Source organism: Miniopterus schreibersii (assembly GCF_964146895.1).
Source record: "Miniopterus schreibersii genome assembly, chromosome: 2".
NCBI classification, from domain to species: domain Eukaryota; kingdom Metazoa; phylum Chordata; class Mammalia; order Chiroptera; family Miniopteridae; genus Miniopterus; species Miniopterus schreibersii.
In genome coordinates this window covers 25,357,351-25,370,867 of record NC_138102.1, presented here as the reverse complement: position 1 = coordinate 25,370,867, position 13,517 = coordinate 25,357,351, and the positions used below count along the sequence as shown (strand labels likewise).

The 13,517-nt window shown below is 47.5% G+C and overlaps 1 protein-coding gene across 1 annotated transcript in view; it reads right to left on the bottom strand.

The window, feature by feature from the left end:
* GAS6 (growth arrest specific 6) overlaps positions 1-4,541 on the bottom strand; it is a 45,053-nt gene extending 40,512 nt beyond the window's left edge. The window contains exons 1-2 of the mRNA XM_081128378.1: positions 4,252-4,541; positions 3,787-3,953 (exon numbers count right to left, since the gene is read on the bottom strand). Coding sequence (XP_080984504.1) covers positions 3,787-3,953; positions 4,252-4,330 — 246 coding nt within the window. The 5' untranslated portion in view covers positions 4,331-4,541. The remainder of the gene's footprint in view (positions 1-3,786; positions 3,954-4,251) is intronic.
* Between the last annotated feature and the right edge of the window lie 8,976 nt (positions 4,542-13,517).

Genomic DNA, 13,517 nt, shown 5'->3' with positions numbered 1-13,517 from the left:
GGATGAAAGCTTGCAGCCCAGAGAGCTGATTCCAGGTGCCCAAGTCCCACCCCACCCCCCATCCTCAGCTTCCCCAGTCCCTGCCTGGGGCCTCCTCTACCAGGGTGACCCCAGAGCCCCAGGGATGGGAATGGGACAGGTAGCACTGCCTTCTCTGCCAGCAGGAAAGAGCAGTGTCGTAAACTCCACCGAAGGCAGAGTCAAAGCTGGGCAGGTGTGTGATTACAATTGGGCCAGGCACATTGAGGACAGGCTGGCTGCTTCCAGCAACCTAACCCAGTAGACGACAAGGTGGGGAAGGTGACCCTGGCCATCAGAGGGTCAGGTGATTACAACCCAAGAAATGCCAGTTCTGGTGTAGCCTTTCATATCAAAACACTATGGCCCTCAAGCTCCTGTGACAGTCACACAGCCAGGACCTGGGGGTTTCTTTTTTTTTTTTTTAAGTTTCTTTTTCTTTTTTCTTTTTTTTTAATATATCTTTATTGATTTCAGAGAGAGGAAAGGAGAGGGAGAGAGAGAGATAGAAACATCAATGATGAGAGAGTCATTGATCAAGCCCGCAACCTGGGCATGTGCCCTGACCGGGAATCGAACCCCAATCGCCTGGATCCTAGGTCAATGCTCAACCGCTGAGCCATGCCCAGCTGGGCGACCTGGGGGTTTCTTAAACTAAATAAGGTCAGTGCTCATCATTCTGGGTCACTCCATCAGCCTCAATCAAAAAATACAAAATGAGTTACATTTGAAGGTAAGGAATAAATATTACCTAGTGAGAGCCCCAAACTTTTTGGAGCAGAGGAACTCATTGGTTATTTCACAGGACTGCCTCTTTCAGCAGTGCTGTATTTACTAAAATAAAATACACTGGCAGCAAATAGTGTTTGGAGGATCTCATCACTGCCAGGGAATATGGATCTCCCCAAAGTAAGAAGATGGAATGGGAAACCCAGACACATCAAAGTGGAGAACTGGTCTACCAGAACAGCTGGGACTCAAATCAACTCATAGCCCCTAACCCTGACCTCTGACCCCTTACCCTACCCCAGCTCCTCCCAGCATTCCACGCTGCCTCTCAAGGAAAAGCAAAACAAGCCAAGGGCCAAATCCAGACAATAGAGCACATGGTCTACACAACAGTCTACACAACAGTCTACACAAAGGTCTACGCAGGATGCAAGGTGCAGGTTAAAATGAAAGGTTTGTAATCCAGCTAACTGGGAGGGATGACACAGAGGCAGCCTGTACAATTTGGGAAGCTGATAAATAACAGAAAAGATGTAATTACTATTTGGGGATGGGGGTTGGGAAAGGGGACAGAATTCTAGGAAACTTAGAAGGCTTTGCTATGAACAGGAGCTTACAAACTTCTGATGGGGCTGGAGTGTAAGAGAGGACACCCACCCCATTCCCCCAACCCCAGCATTAAAGCAACTGAGCTGTGCGTTGGAAAAGAGGGGAGCCAAGACCTAACAGGGATGTATGTGCAAAGTCCCTGTGCAGACACAGGCTGAAAAAACAGTGACTGCATTAAAGTTATGGGATCGTGAACACTTTTTTTTTTTTTTTTTGCCTTCACTCCATACATTTGCAAATAAAGTTAAAATTACAACATAAAAGCAATTAAAATAAGAGAGGGGATTGACATTCTAGGAAGAGTGGCACAATGGTTTATGCAGAGTATGTCCAGACAGGAAGGGAAAGCCAGGTCAGGATTTTTTCTTTCCTGAGCAGGCAGGGGCTGGGGTTAGGCAGGGCGAGGGATGGTGGGGTGGGTGGCAGCCTTGATGCTCTCAACTCTTGTCACCTGCAAGCCCCATCACACACTTTCTGCACAAGTAATTGTTCCAGGATAGGCATGTGGATGGAGAACACTGCACCTGTCCCACAGTCCCACAGCTGGGCAGTGATCTTGGGTGGCCAGGCACACAGTCCTACTGCTAGGACCTTCAGAAATCCTCTAATCCTCTGCAGAGGCATGAGTCATTGGGCTACCGGGATTCATCATCAAAGAAATGGGAAAACAGGGAGGCCAGAAAAAGACCCTCAAAACTGCTCCACAGGACAGGATCGAAACTGTGTTGCTACTGTCACTGAGGGCAGTAACACTGGAGGAAATAACCCTATCATAGCTCAGCCACAACAGTTAACTGCCAGAGAGAACCACACAGTGGTAGTTAATCCTTTTAGAGCTTTTCAGAAAGGAGACCTAAAAGGGACTGTCAAGTCAATCGATCAGAAATAAGTCCAAAAGAAGCAAACATCAACCACACAGAGCCTTTTATTTATTACATATGACATTTCATTCCAGAGAATTCTTTAGAAGAAAAAATTGGGTAGCGCCAGAAACAGCTGTGCAATCACCCTGACCTCACAGCGTAAAGTGATGTAATGTAAGTCTACCCCATATCTATCACTACTACTTTCCAAAGTCATCTGTCCAGGAACAGATATACATCTAGAGCTTTCACCAGGTCCCACAGGTCACAACCACCATGATTGTTCTTACACATCTCCTCTCCCTTAAGATCCCACAGCTCCTGCACAGATGCCAAGTCCACACCTGGGCTGCTCCCTGCCTGCACTTGGCTGCCTGGCGCCCTACAGTCTCCAAGGACATTATTAATAGAAATATGTCCTGAGCCAGCTCGGTCAGGCTTCTGAAATCACCAGCTGTTTCTAAAAGAGCACCTTGCTGACAGGGGTTGGTGCGTTCTGTGTGTGTGTGTGCTGGGGCCCTTTCCTAACGTCCACCCTGAGATTCCCCTAATGTGCTTCCTTCCAGGCACCCCCCCCCCATATATGTTCTAATACTATTACTGTAATCATATTTTGGGATCTACTGGGCAAGCAATTCCAGCCCTCACATGTTTTTTGTTGAGTTTATTTTTATTAATTTGAGAGAGAGAGGAAGGAAGAGGGTGAGAGAAACACTCATGTGAGAGAGGCTGCCTCCTGCACGCACCCCTACTGGGGCTCAAGCCCGCAACCTGGGCATGTCCCTGAGTGGGAATCAAACCAGCAACCTTTCGGTGCACAGGACCATGCTCAACAGAGCCACACTGGCCAGGGCCCAGCCCTCACATCTTTTAATTCCTTTCAGGCAAATCCTCTATCCTAACTTCCCTTCCTGATAAACCCTCTATCAAGAAGCTATGGGCAGCCCCACCCGTCACCTCCAATCCAGCTAAGGGAGAAGGGAGGTAAGAAGCTGTTTGGGTTTTCTAACCATGGTATTTCTTTTACATTTTAAAAACGGCCTCTATTTCATTCTAGTGGAGGTGTCATATGTTGCATATTTCCTTTAAGGTGTCTGCCTTCAGAGATCTACTGAAGAAGAGAACCGCAGGGTCTCAGCAGGACCCGGATCAAAGATCTGTTTCTGCCTCCAGCTAACAGGAGCACCTGGGAGTCACCTAGAGAACTGGGGCTCAAAAGGTGTGTAGGAGGCTTGAGGGTGAGCCTGGGTGCAGACGCCCTATATCCCTGCCCTTTCACCATTCCTAAACGCAATGTCTCCGTATTTAAGAGTTCTGGGCACAACTTGCAGCATGGACCCCCACATGAAGGGCTCGCGGAAGACTCTGGGAAGGGAAGTCCGAGGTGCCAGAGGAACCCCTGGGCTCCCAACAAGGGTGCGCAAGGATGGGCATTCCCAGCAACGTGGTGCTGCAGGGATCTGGAGGCTCTAGCGCTCCGCACCGCGGTCCGCAAGGCGCGGGCGGCACACCTCCCCACTTCTTCACCTCCCCCGCGCGGCGCCCGCGCGCCCGGCCCCGCGCTCACCGTCTCGGGGTCGTTCTCGAACACCTCCCGGGCCTCCTCCTTGCTGCACATCTCCTCGACGCATTCCCTTTCCAGGTGGCCCTGCTTTGCCTCCTCGAAGACCTGGTACGCGCGGCGCTGCCTGGGCCGCAGGAACTGCGCCGCCTCGCGCGCCCGCAGCATCACGGCTGCCGGGCGCGAGCGGGAGGAGCGGGAGGAGCGGGAGGAGCGCGGAGGAGCGGGCAGAGGGCAGAGGGCAGAGGGCAGAGAGGGGAGAGAGAGGGGACGCGGTCAACGCGGGCCACGCGCCGTCCTCCCAGCAGAGGCCCGGGGATGCGGCGGCCGGGCGGGAGCGCACGGCGTAGGGGCGCGCGGGCCGGGTAGGCATGCGGGCACCGGCGTTGCCCTTGGCCCCGGGGGCGGTGGGGTCATTTTAGGGAGGGTCTCTCTATCCAGCAAGCGCAGCGCCCCCCGCGCGGTACTCACTGTGCGCGGACTCCGAGGCCAGCAGGAGTAGCAGCAGCGCGGTGCCCAGGGTGGCGGCGGGCCCGGGTGGCGGCGGCATGGCGAGGCCGGGGACCGGGGACCGGGACCGGGGACAGGAGCCGGGCGGGCAGCCGGGATCACGCGCGGTCAGAGCGCCGGGGAGGCCGTGGCGAGCCGCGGGCGCCGCGGGGCGGTGGCTCCGGTCATCCTGTGCAGGCGGCTCTGAAGGTCACATCCCGGCGGCGGCGGCGGCGGCGGCGGCAGCGGCACCTCGGCCTCGCGGCGGGTCTGGGCGGAGGCGGCGGCGGGGCCGGTGGCCGGGGCGGGGCGCGCGGCCGGGGGCAGGCCGGGCGTCGGGGCCGCGCGGGCGGGCGGGGCCGCGGGCTCCCACCAGCGGCGAGGCGCCCGGGCGGGTTTCCACTGGGGAGATCAAAGATTGAAGGGGAAGCAGGTCATCGGGGCGGGGCTGCTCGCGCGCCCGCAGCTCTGAGGCCACCGCATCCCGGGGAAGGAGTTGCTCCTAAATCAGCGACTGAGAGTCATCCGAGTGGGGTAGAAGGAAAGAAGAAATAATACCCAGGTACTGCGTGACCAGGTACGGCAGTTTCACCAGGTACCAGATTTAAACCTCTGTTCCACCCCACCAGCCGAAGCTCAGACCTACCATATCCTTTTTGGATTCTTCATTCTTAGGCAAATTTTCTCAAGACTCAAAACCCACCAAGAAAAGATAAACTGAGGTCAAACTGAATCCCAATAGGGGCCAGGAGTGACATTAAATTATTTTCTTTTGTAATCTGTGTTTTCCATAATGATGACATTGAAAACCTTGAGGTTTTCCAGTGGATATTTAAGCTGAAAGCAACATTGTGCTTGTTCACAGAGACCAAGACTTTCTGTCTCCCCGAATATTTCTCAGAGTCATAGGCAAAACACACACAAACAAAACCCAAACACAGCAAGACCACTCAAGGGGGACTGAAGCAAGTAGTGTGAGCCCAGCATGCAGGGGGAGGGGGTTCGGGAAATTGACCTCCTGAGAATCCTGGTCCACACCCCTCACCTCCCAAAATGATGAGAAAAGGGACAGCAAGTCACCTCCACCCCAAGTGGTAGGTCGTTTTGCTTTGTGGGTTCAACACTTGGAGTCCAGGCCTGTTTCTGCTCCCCTTCGGTAAGAGGAGAAGGAAATGCCATTAATGGTACAATTCATTGAGGTCATCGGTTTAAAGGTGGGTTAATGAGCATTGATATGTTAAATTTGGGGAAATGACTGCTCTTGAGGACCAGCTTCAAATAGAATTAACAATTTAATAGATAAGTCATCTGCATCTGTGTCTGACCTAGAGTCATAAGACACTCCCTTGTCAGCTAGTGACTCAAATGCCGCCTAGTGATGAAAGTTCCAGCAAACACCACAGAGCTTAGAAAGACCAATGGGTTTGGGCACATCTATCAATTATTTCTTAGGGGTTCTAAACCGGCAACCCACGGATAGATTTCAGGAGGTGTGTGAACTACTAGAAATTGTTTGCAATTCTTTTGTTTTATTTTTTAATTTTTATTTTTTCTAATATATGTTTATTGATTTCAGAGAGAGGAAGGGAGAGGGAAAGGAAGAGATAGAAACATCAATGATGAGAGAGTCGTCATTGATCGGCTGCCTCCCACAACCCGGCATGTGCCCTGACTGGGAATCAAACCTCAATCTCCTGGATACAAGGTCAATGCTCAACCGCTGAGCCATGCCCGGCCAGGCTGCAATTATTTTCTGCACCGTCTGTGTGTGTTTGGAGAAGACAGTTTTTAGAGTTCATGTAATTCTCAGAGGCTGATCATAATAAGAGTGAGCACCTTGGCTTCTGTTATGTCCCTCTGGAAGGGTCTGCATGGGTGTGGACTCACTGCTTCAGGGGACCAGGCATTAGTATGGCCCCACTGGATGGAACCTTTCAGCTCCCCTGACCAGTTAGCCTGGACCTTACTCCCCTCCCCCATTCACCCCTTTTGCTGAGTTGGTATCCCAATAATCATGATACCTCCCATTATATAGAAACTTAGTTTAATAAAATGCATTCACACCTGCTCATTTTGACTTTGATAATTGTGGAATGCAGAAAGCAAATATGGGGAGCAGTGGAAGCGTGACCCATGCTAAGTCTAAATTTTTCAACCTAGTGATCAATGTAGGAAAATAGATAAACAAATTGGATAATGTGTTCCAAAATTGGAAAGAGTTGTCATGCACTGTAACCCTGAAAGAGCAATGATGAAGTAGATAGCTCACCTCCGTAAGGGGCAGGTTAGACCCAGGGCAATGGATGCTTTATGTGGACAATCCGCCTGTGGTCAGGAGGTGGAAAGCGGTGGCTCTTTCTAAGGATAAACTGGGATGAAAGTGTGGAAGTGGGGTAGAAGGTGGGGTAGGAAATGAGGTGTTTGTAGGCAAATGAAAGTTCTGCATTCTCCAGTCATCACAACTGTGGGTGATGATTTCAAGGCAATAGGCCATTTATTTAGGTGCTCACTCAATGTGAATTGAGTACAGCTGACCCTTGAACAACTTAGGGATGAAATAGGTTTAGTGGTGCTGACTCTCCCCACATGCAGTAAAAAATCCATATATAACTTTTGACTCCCCTAAAACTTAACTATAGTTGTCCCTACGTGTTTGAGGGAGATTGGTTCTATGACCCCCACTCAGATACCAAAATCTGTGGATGCTCAAGTCCCTTATATAAAATGCCATAGAACAATGCATACAGTCGGCTCTCTACTTCCATGCATTTCCAACCAAGGATCTAAAATACTGTTTTCTACCCGTGGTTGGTTGAATCCATGAATATGAAACGCAGGGATACAGAAGACTGTATATATATATTTTTTTAAATTGTCTATAAATGGACCTGTCTGCATAATTCAAATCCATGTTGTTCAAGGGTCAACTCTTTTAAAAGACTGATGCTGACCAGGCTAATCACATTGGGTTTGTATTTGTTTGATTTCTTTTAACAGCTTTATTCATGCATAATGGTAATACAATGTTCTGATATATCTATGATGTATGTATACACCTGTGAAATCGCCACCACGATCAAGTTAAGAGCGTGCCCATCACTCAGAAACATCTCACGCCCTTTGGTAAATCCCGCTCCTGAACATAAACCCTCATTCCCATCACTAGGCCAAAGCGTGGGCCAGCTTCCTGTCACCATATAACAGTTTGCATTACCTGGAGTTTCACACAGAACTCATACAGTCCGTAGACTTATTTGTCTGTATTCTTTCATTCAGCATGTTTATTTTCAGATGCATCTACGCTGTTGCACATATTGATAGTTTATTCCTTTTTACTTCTTAGAAGTATTCCTTTGTACGCATACGTTAAAATTTGTTCATTCAGCTGTTGATGGGTATTGGCTTGCTTTCAGTTATTGGCTATTACTAATAAAGTGGCTATGAACATTTGCATACAGGTTATTGTATGCACATAAACTTTTATTTCTCTTGGGGATATATCTAGAAGCAAAATGATTGGACCATATGATAGACATTTGTGTAACTTTTTAAGAAACTGAAAAACCGTTTTTCAAAGTGATTTACCATTTTACATTCCCAGGAGCAGTATGTAAGAGTTCTAGTTACTCCACATCTCCCCAACACTTGAGATGGTTAGTCTTTTTAATTGTAGCCATTCTAGTAGGTGCATAGTGATATCTCATTGTGGCTTGAAGTTGCACTTTTCTAATAACTAATGATGTTGTTAATAACTATTGATGTTGTTTAATGTGCTTATTGGCATCCAAATATACTTTTTGATGAAGTGTCTGTTTAAATTTTACCTTTTTTTTCTTTTACTTGGGATGTTTGCTTTTCCAATTAGTGAGTTATTTGTTGAGTTTTAAGAGTTCTTTATTCCAAGTACAAGTCCTTTATTAGATGTGTGATTTGCAAATAGTTACTTCCAATCTGTGACTAGTCTTTTCATTCTATTAAAGAATGAAAACTTGGCTTTTTCAAAGAGCAGAGTTCTTAATTTTGAAATACAATTTATTATTTTTCAGTAAATTCTACCTTTGGAATCATATTTGCCTAACCCAAGACCACAAAGATTTTCTTCCAGAAGTTTTGTAGGTTCAAGTTTTACATTTAGAATTATGATCCACTTTGAATTTGCTTCTAAATATTTTACATTTTTTCATTCTATTGTAAAGGTTTTTAATTTCAATTTCTGATTTAAACAGTTGATTATTGTGTATTTATCTTCTACAGCTTTGCATAACTAAATTTTTAGTTCATTGCTTTTTTGGTAGATTCAATAGAATTTTTTACATAGATGGTCATGTTGTTTGTAAATGTAGACACATTACTTCCTCCTTTCAAATCTGGGTGCTTCTTACTTCCTTTCTTGCCTTATTGACTGTCTAGCAACCTCCACTGCATTGTTGACCAGAAATGGTGATAGTGGATGTCCCTGTCTTGTTCCTAATCCTAGAGGAATAATTCACCATTAAGTGTAATATTAGCTGTAGGATTTTCAGAGATGCTTTTTACCAATGTGAGGAAGTTCCCTTGTATTTCGAATTTCATGTGAGTTTTTTAAAACTAGGAAAGGATATTGGATTTTGTCAAATGCCTTTTCTGCATCTGTTGAGACAATCATATGTTATTCTTTTTTCCATTTATTATTACTTGAATTATTACTTGATTGATTTTCAAATGTTAAATAAACCTTGCATCCCTGGGATAAACCCTGCTTGGTCATGATGTATTATCCTGTTATAAATTGTTGTTGGATTCAGTTTGCAAAAATTTTGTTAAGAATCTTTGCATCCACATTATGAAGGTACATTCTTTTCTTGTATTATCTTTATCTGGTTTGGTATCCAAGAAATGCTGGCCTCACAGAATTAGTTGGTAAGTGTTTCTTTCATGGTTTGCAACCCACTGGTAGGTCTTGAAATCAATTTAGTATTTTGTTAATTAGCAGTTTTTTAATGATGCAGAGTAGATAGAAGATATCAGAGTTTATCAGATGTGAATTCTTCATTCCCACTTTATCTATTTTCTGAGTGTGCACTGGGTCATGATGTAAAATGTAATTATTACTGTGGTCAAAGTTTGAAAACACTCCTCACCATAATGAATGAAGGTGGTCAGACCTCATTAAGGTGAAAATCCCTTTGTAGAAAAGTCCTCCAGGACTTTCCTTGAGGGTGACAATCTTGCTCTGGTTTTCTAGGGATGGTTCGTTTTTAACATCAAAAGTCTTGGTTCCCAGGATCACCTCAGCCTGCAGCAGACAAAGATTGTTACTCTCCATACTCTGCGTCCTTGGGGGTCCCTTTGTAGCCTGTTACTTACATTGGGGTTTAGTACCAAATATAAGTAGTTTTATAGAATGCCTTAGGGATCTTCCCATAGAAAGAACACCCATTTCCAGGCAAAGCTGCCTACCGTAGCCTGGTTAACCCCTCCTTAGTCTGAAACGTAAAGCCTCACCTTTGTGAGTCTGGTCCTAGTCCTGGAGAGTTTGCCTGGCAGATGGAGGGAGGAAAGTGGGAGGGGAGAAGATGGGGCAGGGAGGAGGTTCATGTTGGGAAGAGAAGGGCCTTTAAACTGGATAGATACAGTTCACTTCTTCCACTTAATGTGACCTTTAGAAAGTCACTTTTATTCCCACCCCAAATTTCCTTATCTGCAAAATAATGTGACACTTCCTAACTGTTGGTGCATAGTGTGGCAATTAAATGAGACAGTGAATGGGAACTGCTTGGCATGTCCAAACAGAAGCCGTGCCTGTGACTCCCAGTCCTGCTGTAGCCACACAGCATCCACTGCTGACTCCCTGCTGGTCTTAGAGGAGAGGAAGGGGGTGGCAGCTCACTGTTGAGCATATCTATTGTAGAGGGACTACTGCTGACCAGGTATTAGGTCAGTCCAAAACATCCCCATACTCAGGTCTAGCACAAGAGAACTGCTATAATGCATCACCCCAACAGAAGAATCCTTTGGGAACTGAGGATCATGGAAAGGGTATGGCTGGATGGATGATCATGCCAAGTGGGGTTACCTGGGCATCCAGCCAGTTCCATGGCTTGCAGGTGTGGGGGAACCCCAGGAGCAGGGATGACCAAGGTAGCATTGTAGAGCATAAATATTTTGCCCCAGTCATCCTGATGCATCTGTGTTTGGACAAAGCCTGTGCCCCGTGATGCCATTGCCCAGGGATAACTGCAGTAAGACTTGTAGATTTCAGTAATGCGTTATTTAAGGCCAGTTTGGCTGCATGTGCAGAAACCCAGCGAGAAGGTGCTTACACTGCAGATGGGAATGCATTGGTTTGAGTAACTGAGAAGTCCAGGCTTGCGCTGACCTCAGGGTTCTGGCAATGCCAGGACTCGGCCTTTCATACCCTGGATTTCTCCCGAAGTTATATTTCCTTTGGGAGTGGCCGCGTTGGCACAGCCACTTTCGGCTTGCAATATCCTCACGTCCAGAGGAAACCCCTATGGTTCCACAGGGCTCCCACTAGAATTCCAGGGATGAGTCCGCTGGCCTTGCATGGGCTGTGCTCCCACTCGTGATCTGCGGGACCAGTATGTGAGGCTCTAACTGGAAATATGCCATGTGATCAACAACCCGTGGGGCAGGGCAGAGCCCCAAGGAAGAAAAATTGCTGGGCAGACAAAATGCAACAGATGCCCCTTATCTAGAAGAGTAACTTTTTGCTTTGGAGGTGTAGATAAATGTACTGTGATATAAAAGTTTACATTTTTAGAACTTCCAGAACAATAACTTTTATTCAGAACATTTTTTTCCCTTCTGGCTGATAAAAATATTTGTCAGAAAAGCTGGTGAATCAGCTTAGAAGTGTATTTTTAAATTCTGAAAACTTGACACTATTTTGTAAGGTTTGATCTACTCTTTGGTGCCAAGACTATCTAATGGAGTCACAGTTCACAGTAAACTTCTTCATTGGCTGCTGGGCTGTGGCATCTGGCATCAGCTGATGTCTCCATGGAGGGGGTAATGTCTGATTCCCCCATTTATTACACCGCATAACTACAGGTGGACTTTTAATTTTATTATTGTGACAAAGATCTATATTTTGCAAAGCCAAGTAGAAAATGTTCTTTTTGTATCCATTTAGCATCCCCAATAAATTTTGTTAGCTAAGTAACTCTGAACACACTTCAAATGGATTTCAAATTAAAGTCTCCCCTTTGTAATGGGCTCCTTAACAGTCTGGCTCTAGGAAGGCCCAGGAGGGGTGAACATGGACTTGCTGGTTTGTTGGTTGGTCAAAAGCAGCTGAAGGGTCTTTGATGTTGACAAAACTCTGTGTGGCCAAATGAGGCCTCTCTCCCACCCCAGAGATGGGACAAAGCCAGCATAGTCAGCGTACCTGCTTTTACTCCCAAGGCTTAATTAGAGGAAGGGGAAATCTCCGTAAAGGCCCTTCAGCAGAGAGCATGAAGCCCGGGGCTGCTAACTGTAGCTGAGCTGCCTCTGCATTCTCTCTTCCAGGAGAGATCAGCCAGATCCACACGAAAAGCAGGTATATTCCAGAAGCTTGGCCTGGACACTCTGCAGCTTGGCCCGCAACAACCAGACATTTGGGTCTTGTGACCTCAGGAAATCAGGCGCTGCTTTCAAGGACAGGAAGCCCCAAACTGCCCCCGCCATGCTCAGCACCCCTGTCACTTCCTTTTATTAAGACTCGGACATTGTGTTGACAGATGGGCAGAGAGCACCCTCCCCCTCCACCCGTGGGATGTCTGCTGAAATCCTTCTCACTTGAGATATGAGGGAAGAAAACTGAACATGTCCCTGAGAGACACAAAGCTGTTCATTCCAGACGTACAGCAACTTGTGAGGGCTTCTTGATGGTGTTCTCAGGACCAAACCCTCCAGGCCAGTGCCCTGCTTCTGGAAAAGGAGACTTGGGGATGTCCCAGAAGGAAGTCAGATCACTCTGCAGCAGTTCTCAGTGCTCAGCCGGCGTCCCTGCTCCCCAGGGGACAAGGCACATACCATCGAAGTCTAGATTCACATCCTCCCATTGAGGCGGCTCAACTGTCAAAGTTATGACTCATGGCCTAAGACTAGGATCCTTCCAGACTAGGCCAGAGCGCGCCCGTGCACACACAGCATGAAGTGTGTGCCTTCGGCACAGGAGAGCGGGGTTTACTGAGCTGGTGTTTTGCTGGATGTGCTGCTCACAACTTGTGGCGCTTCCTCCTTCCACGGCTTTTCTGAGTCCCACCCTCATCCTGGATCTGGTCCTTGGAAGCCCTTTAGCATTTCACTTACGGTTTTCTTCTGGTGTTTCACGGGTTGGTGAGGGGGCCAGGGGAGAGGAGCTGAAGAAATGGGCGTGTGAAGGCCCTGTGTTGGCCGTGCTGACTGGCTTCCCTCATGTTGGTACCTGGACATACTCATGGACCTTGGTGACCCTTGTGGCTGAGAGTGTGAGGAAGTCATTTCCAATGTTACAGTGATTGGGGAGCGTCACTGGCAATTAGAAGATAGAGCCAAGGATGCTGAACATCCTGCCTTGTGCAGACAATCTCACCCACAAATTGTTGCATACGAAGTGTCTCGTGCACCTCTGTTGATAAATTTTGGAACAGGAAACAAATGGGAGAATGGAAGAGTCTGTGTTCCCAGCTAAGGCATTTGGACCTTCTTTGAATGGTACATGGGAGCCACTGAGAATTGTGGGGAACTGAAGTGCCTTGTGGACTGTTTTGGTCTGGATGAGACGATCCTTTTAGTCCCAAGTTGGATCCTGACTGAATGCCCCAAGCCCAACAAGGGGCATTTGGTTTCTTCCTCACTGCCCACGTGCAAAAGACAAGTGTTAGATGATGGGCCTCCTGTATCACTCGGGTCCCACGAGAAAGGTATGGTTCAGCTTTCTCTGAGACACCTGAAGGAAGGAGGCAGACCACCTGCTGGGAGGCCCAGCCTCTGGAAGTTCTGGAAACGAAGGCCAGTGCAGGGCAATGGACAGTGTGAAGTTTCGTCTAGAAGGCGGCCCAGAACAGGGAGTTGCTTAGACTCAAGGGAACCACCCAAGAACCCTGGTTTCTAGAATAACCGGCAGCTTTCACAGAACCTGAGAGAGAGATGCCATATTCTAGGGAAGGGCCTTTCTGATGATAAGCTGTGAGCACGTGTTTCTAAGAGGAGCTGTAAATGTGGCCTCAGAATGACCTGGGTCAAAGCTGTAAGAAGGAGGAACCGCAGAATGCCCCAGC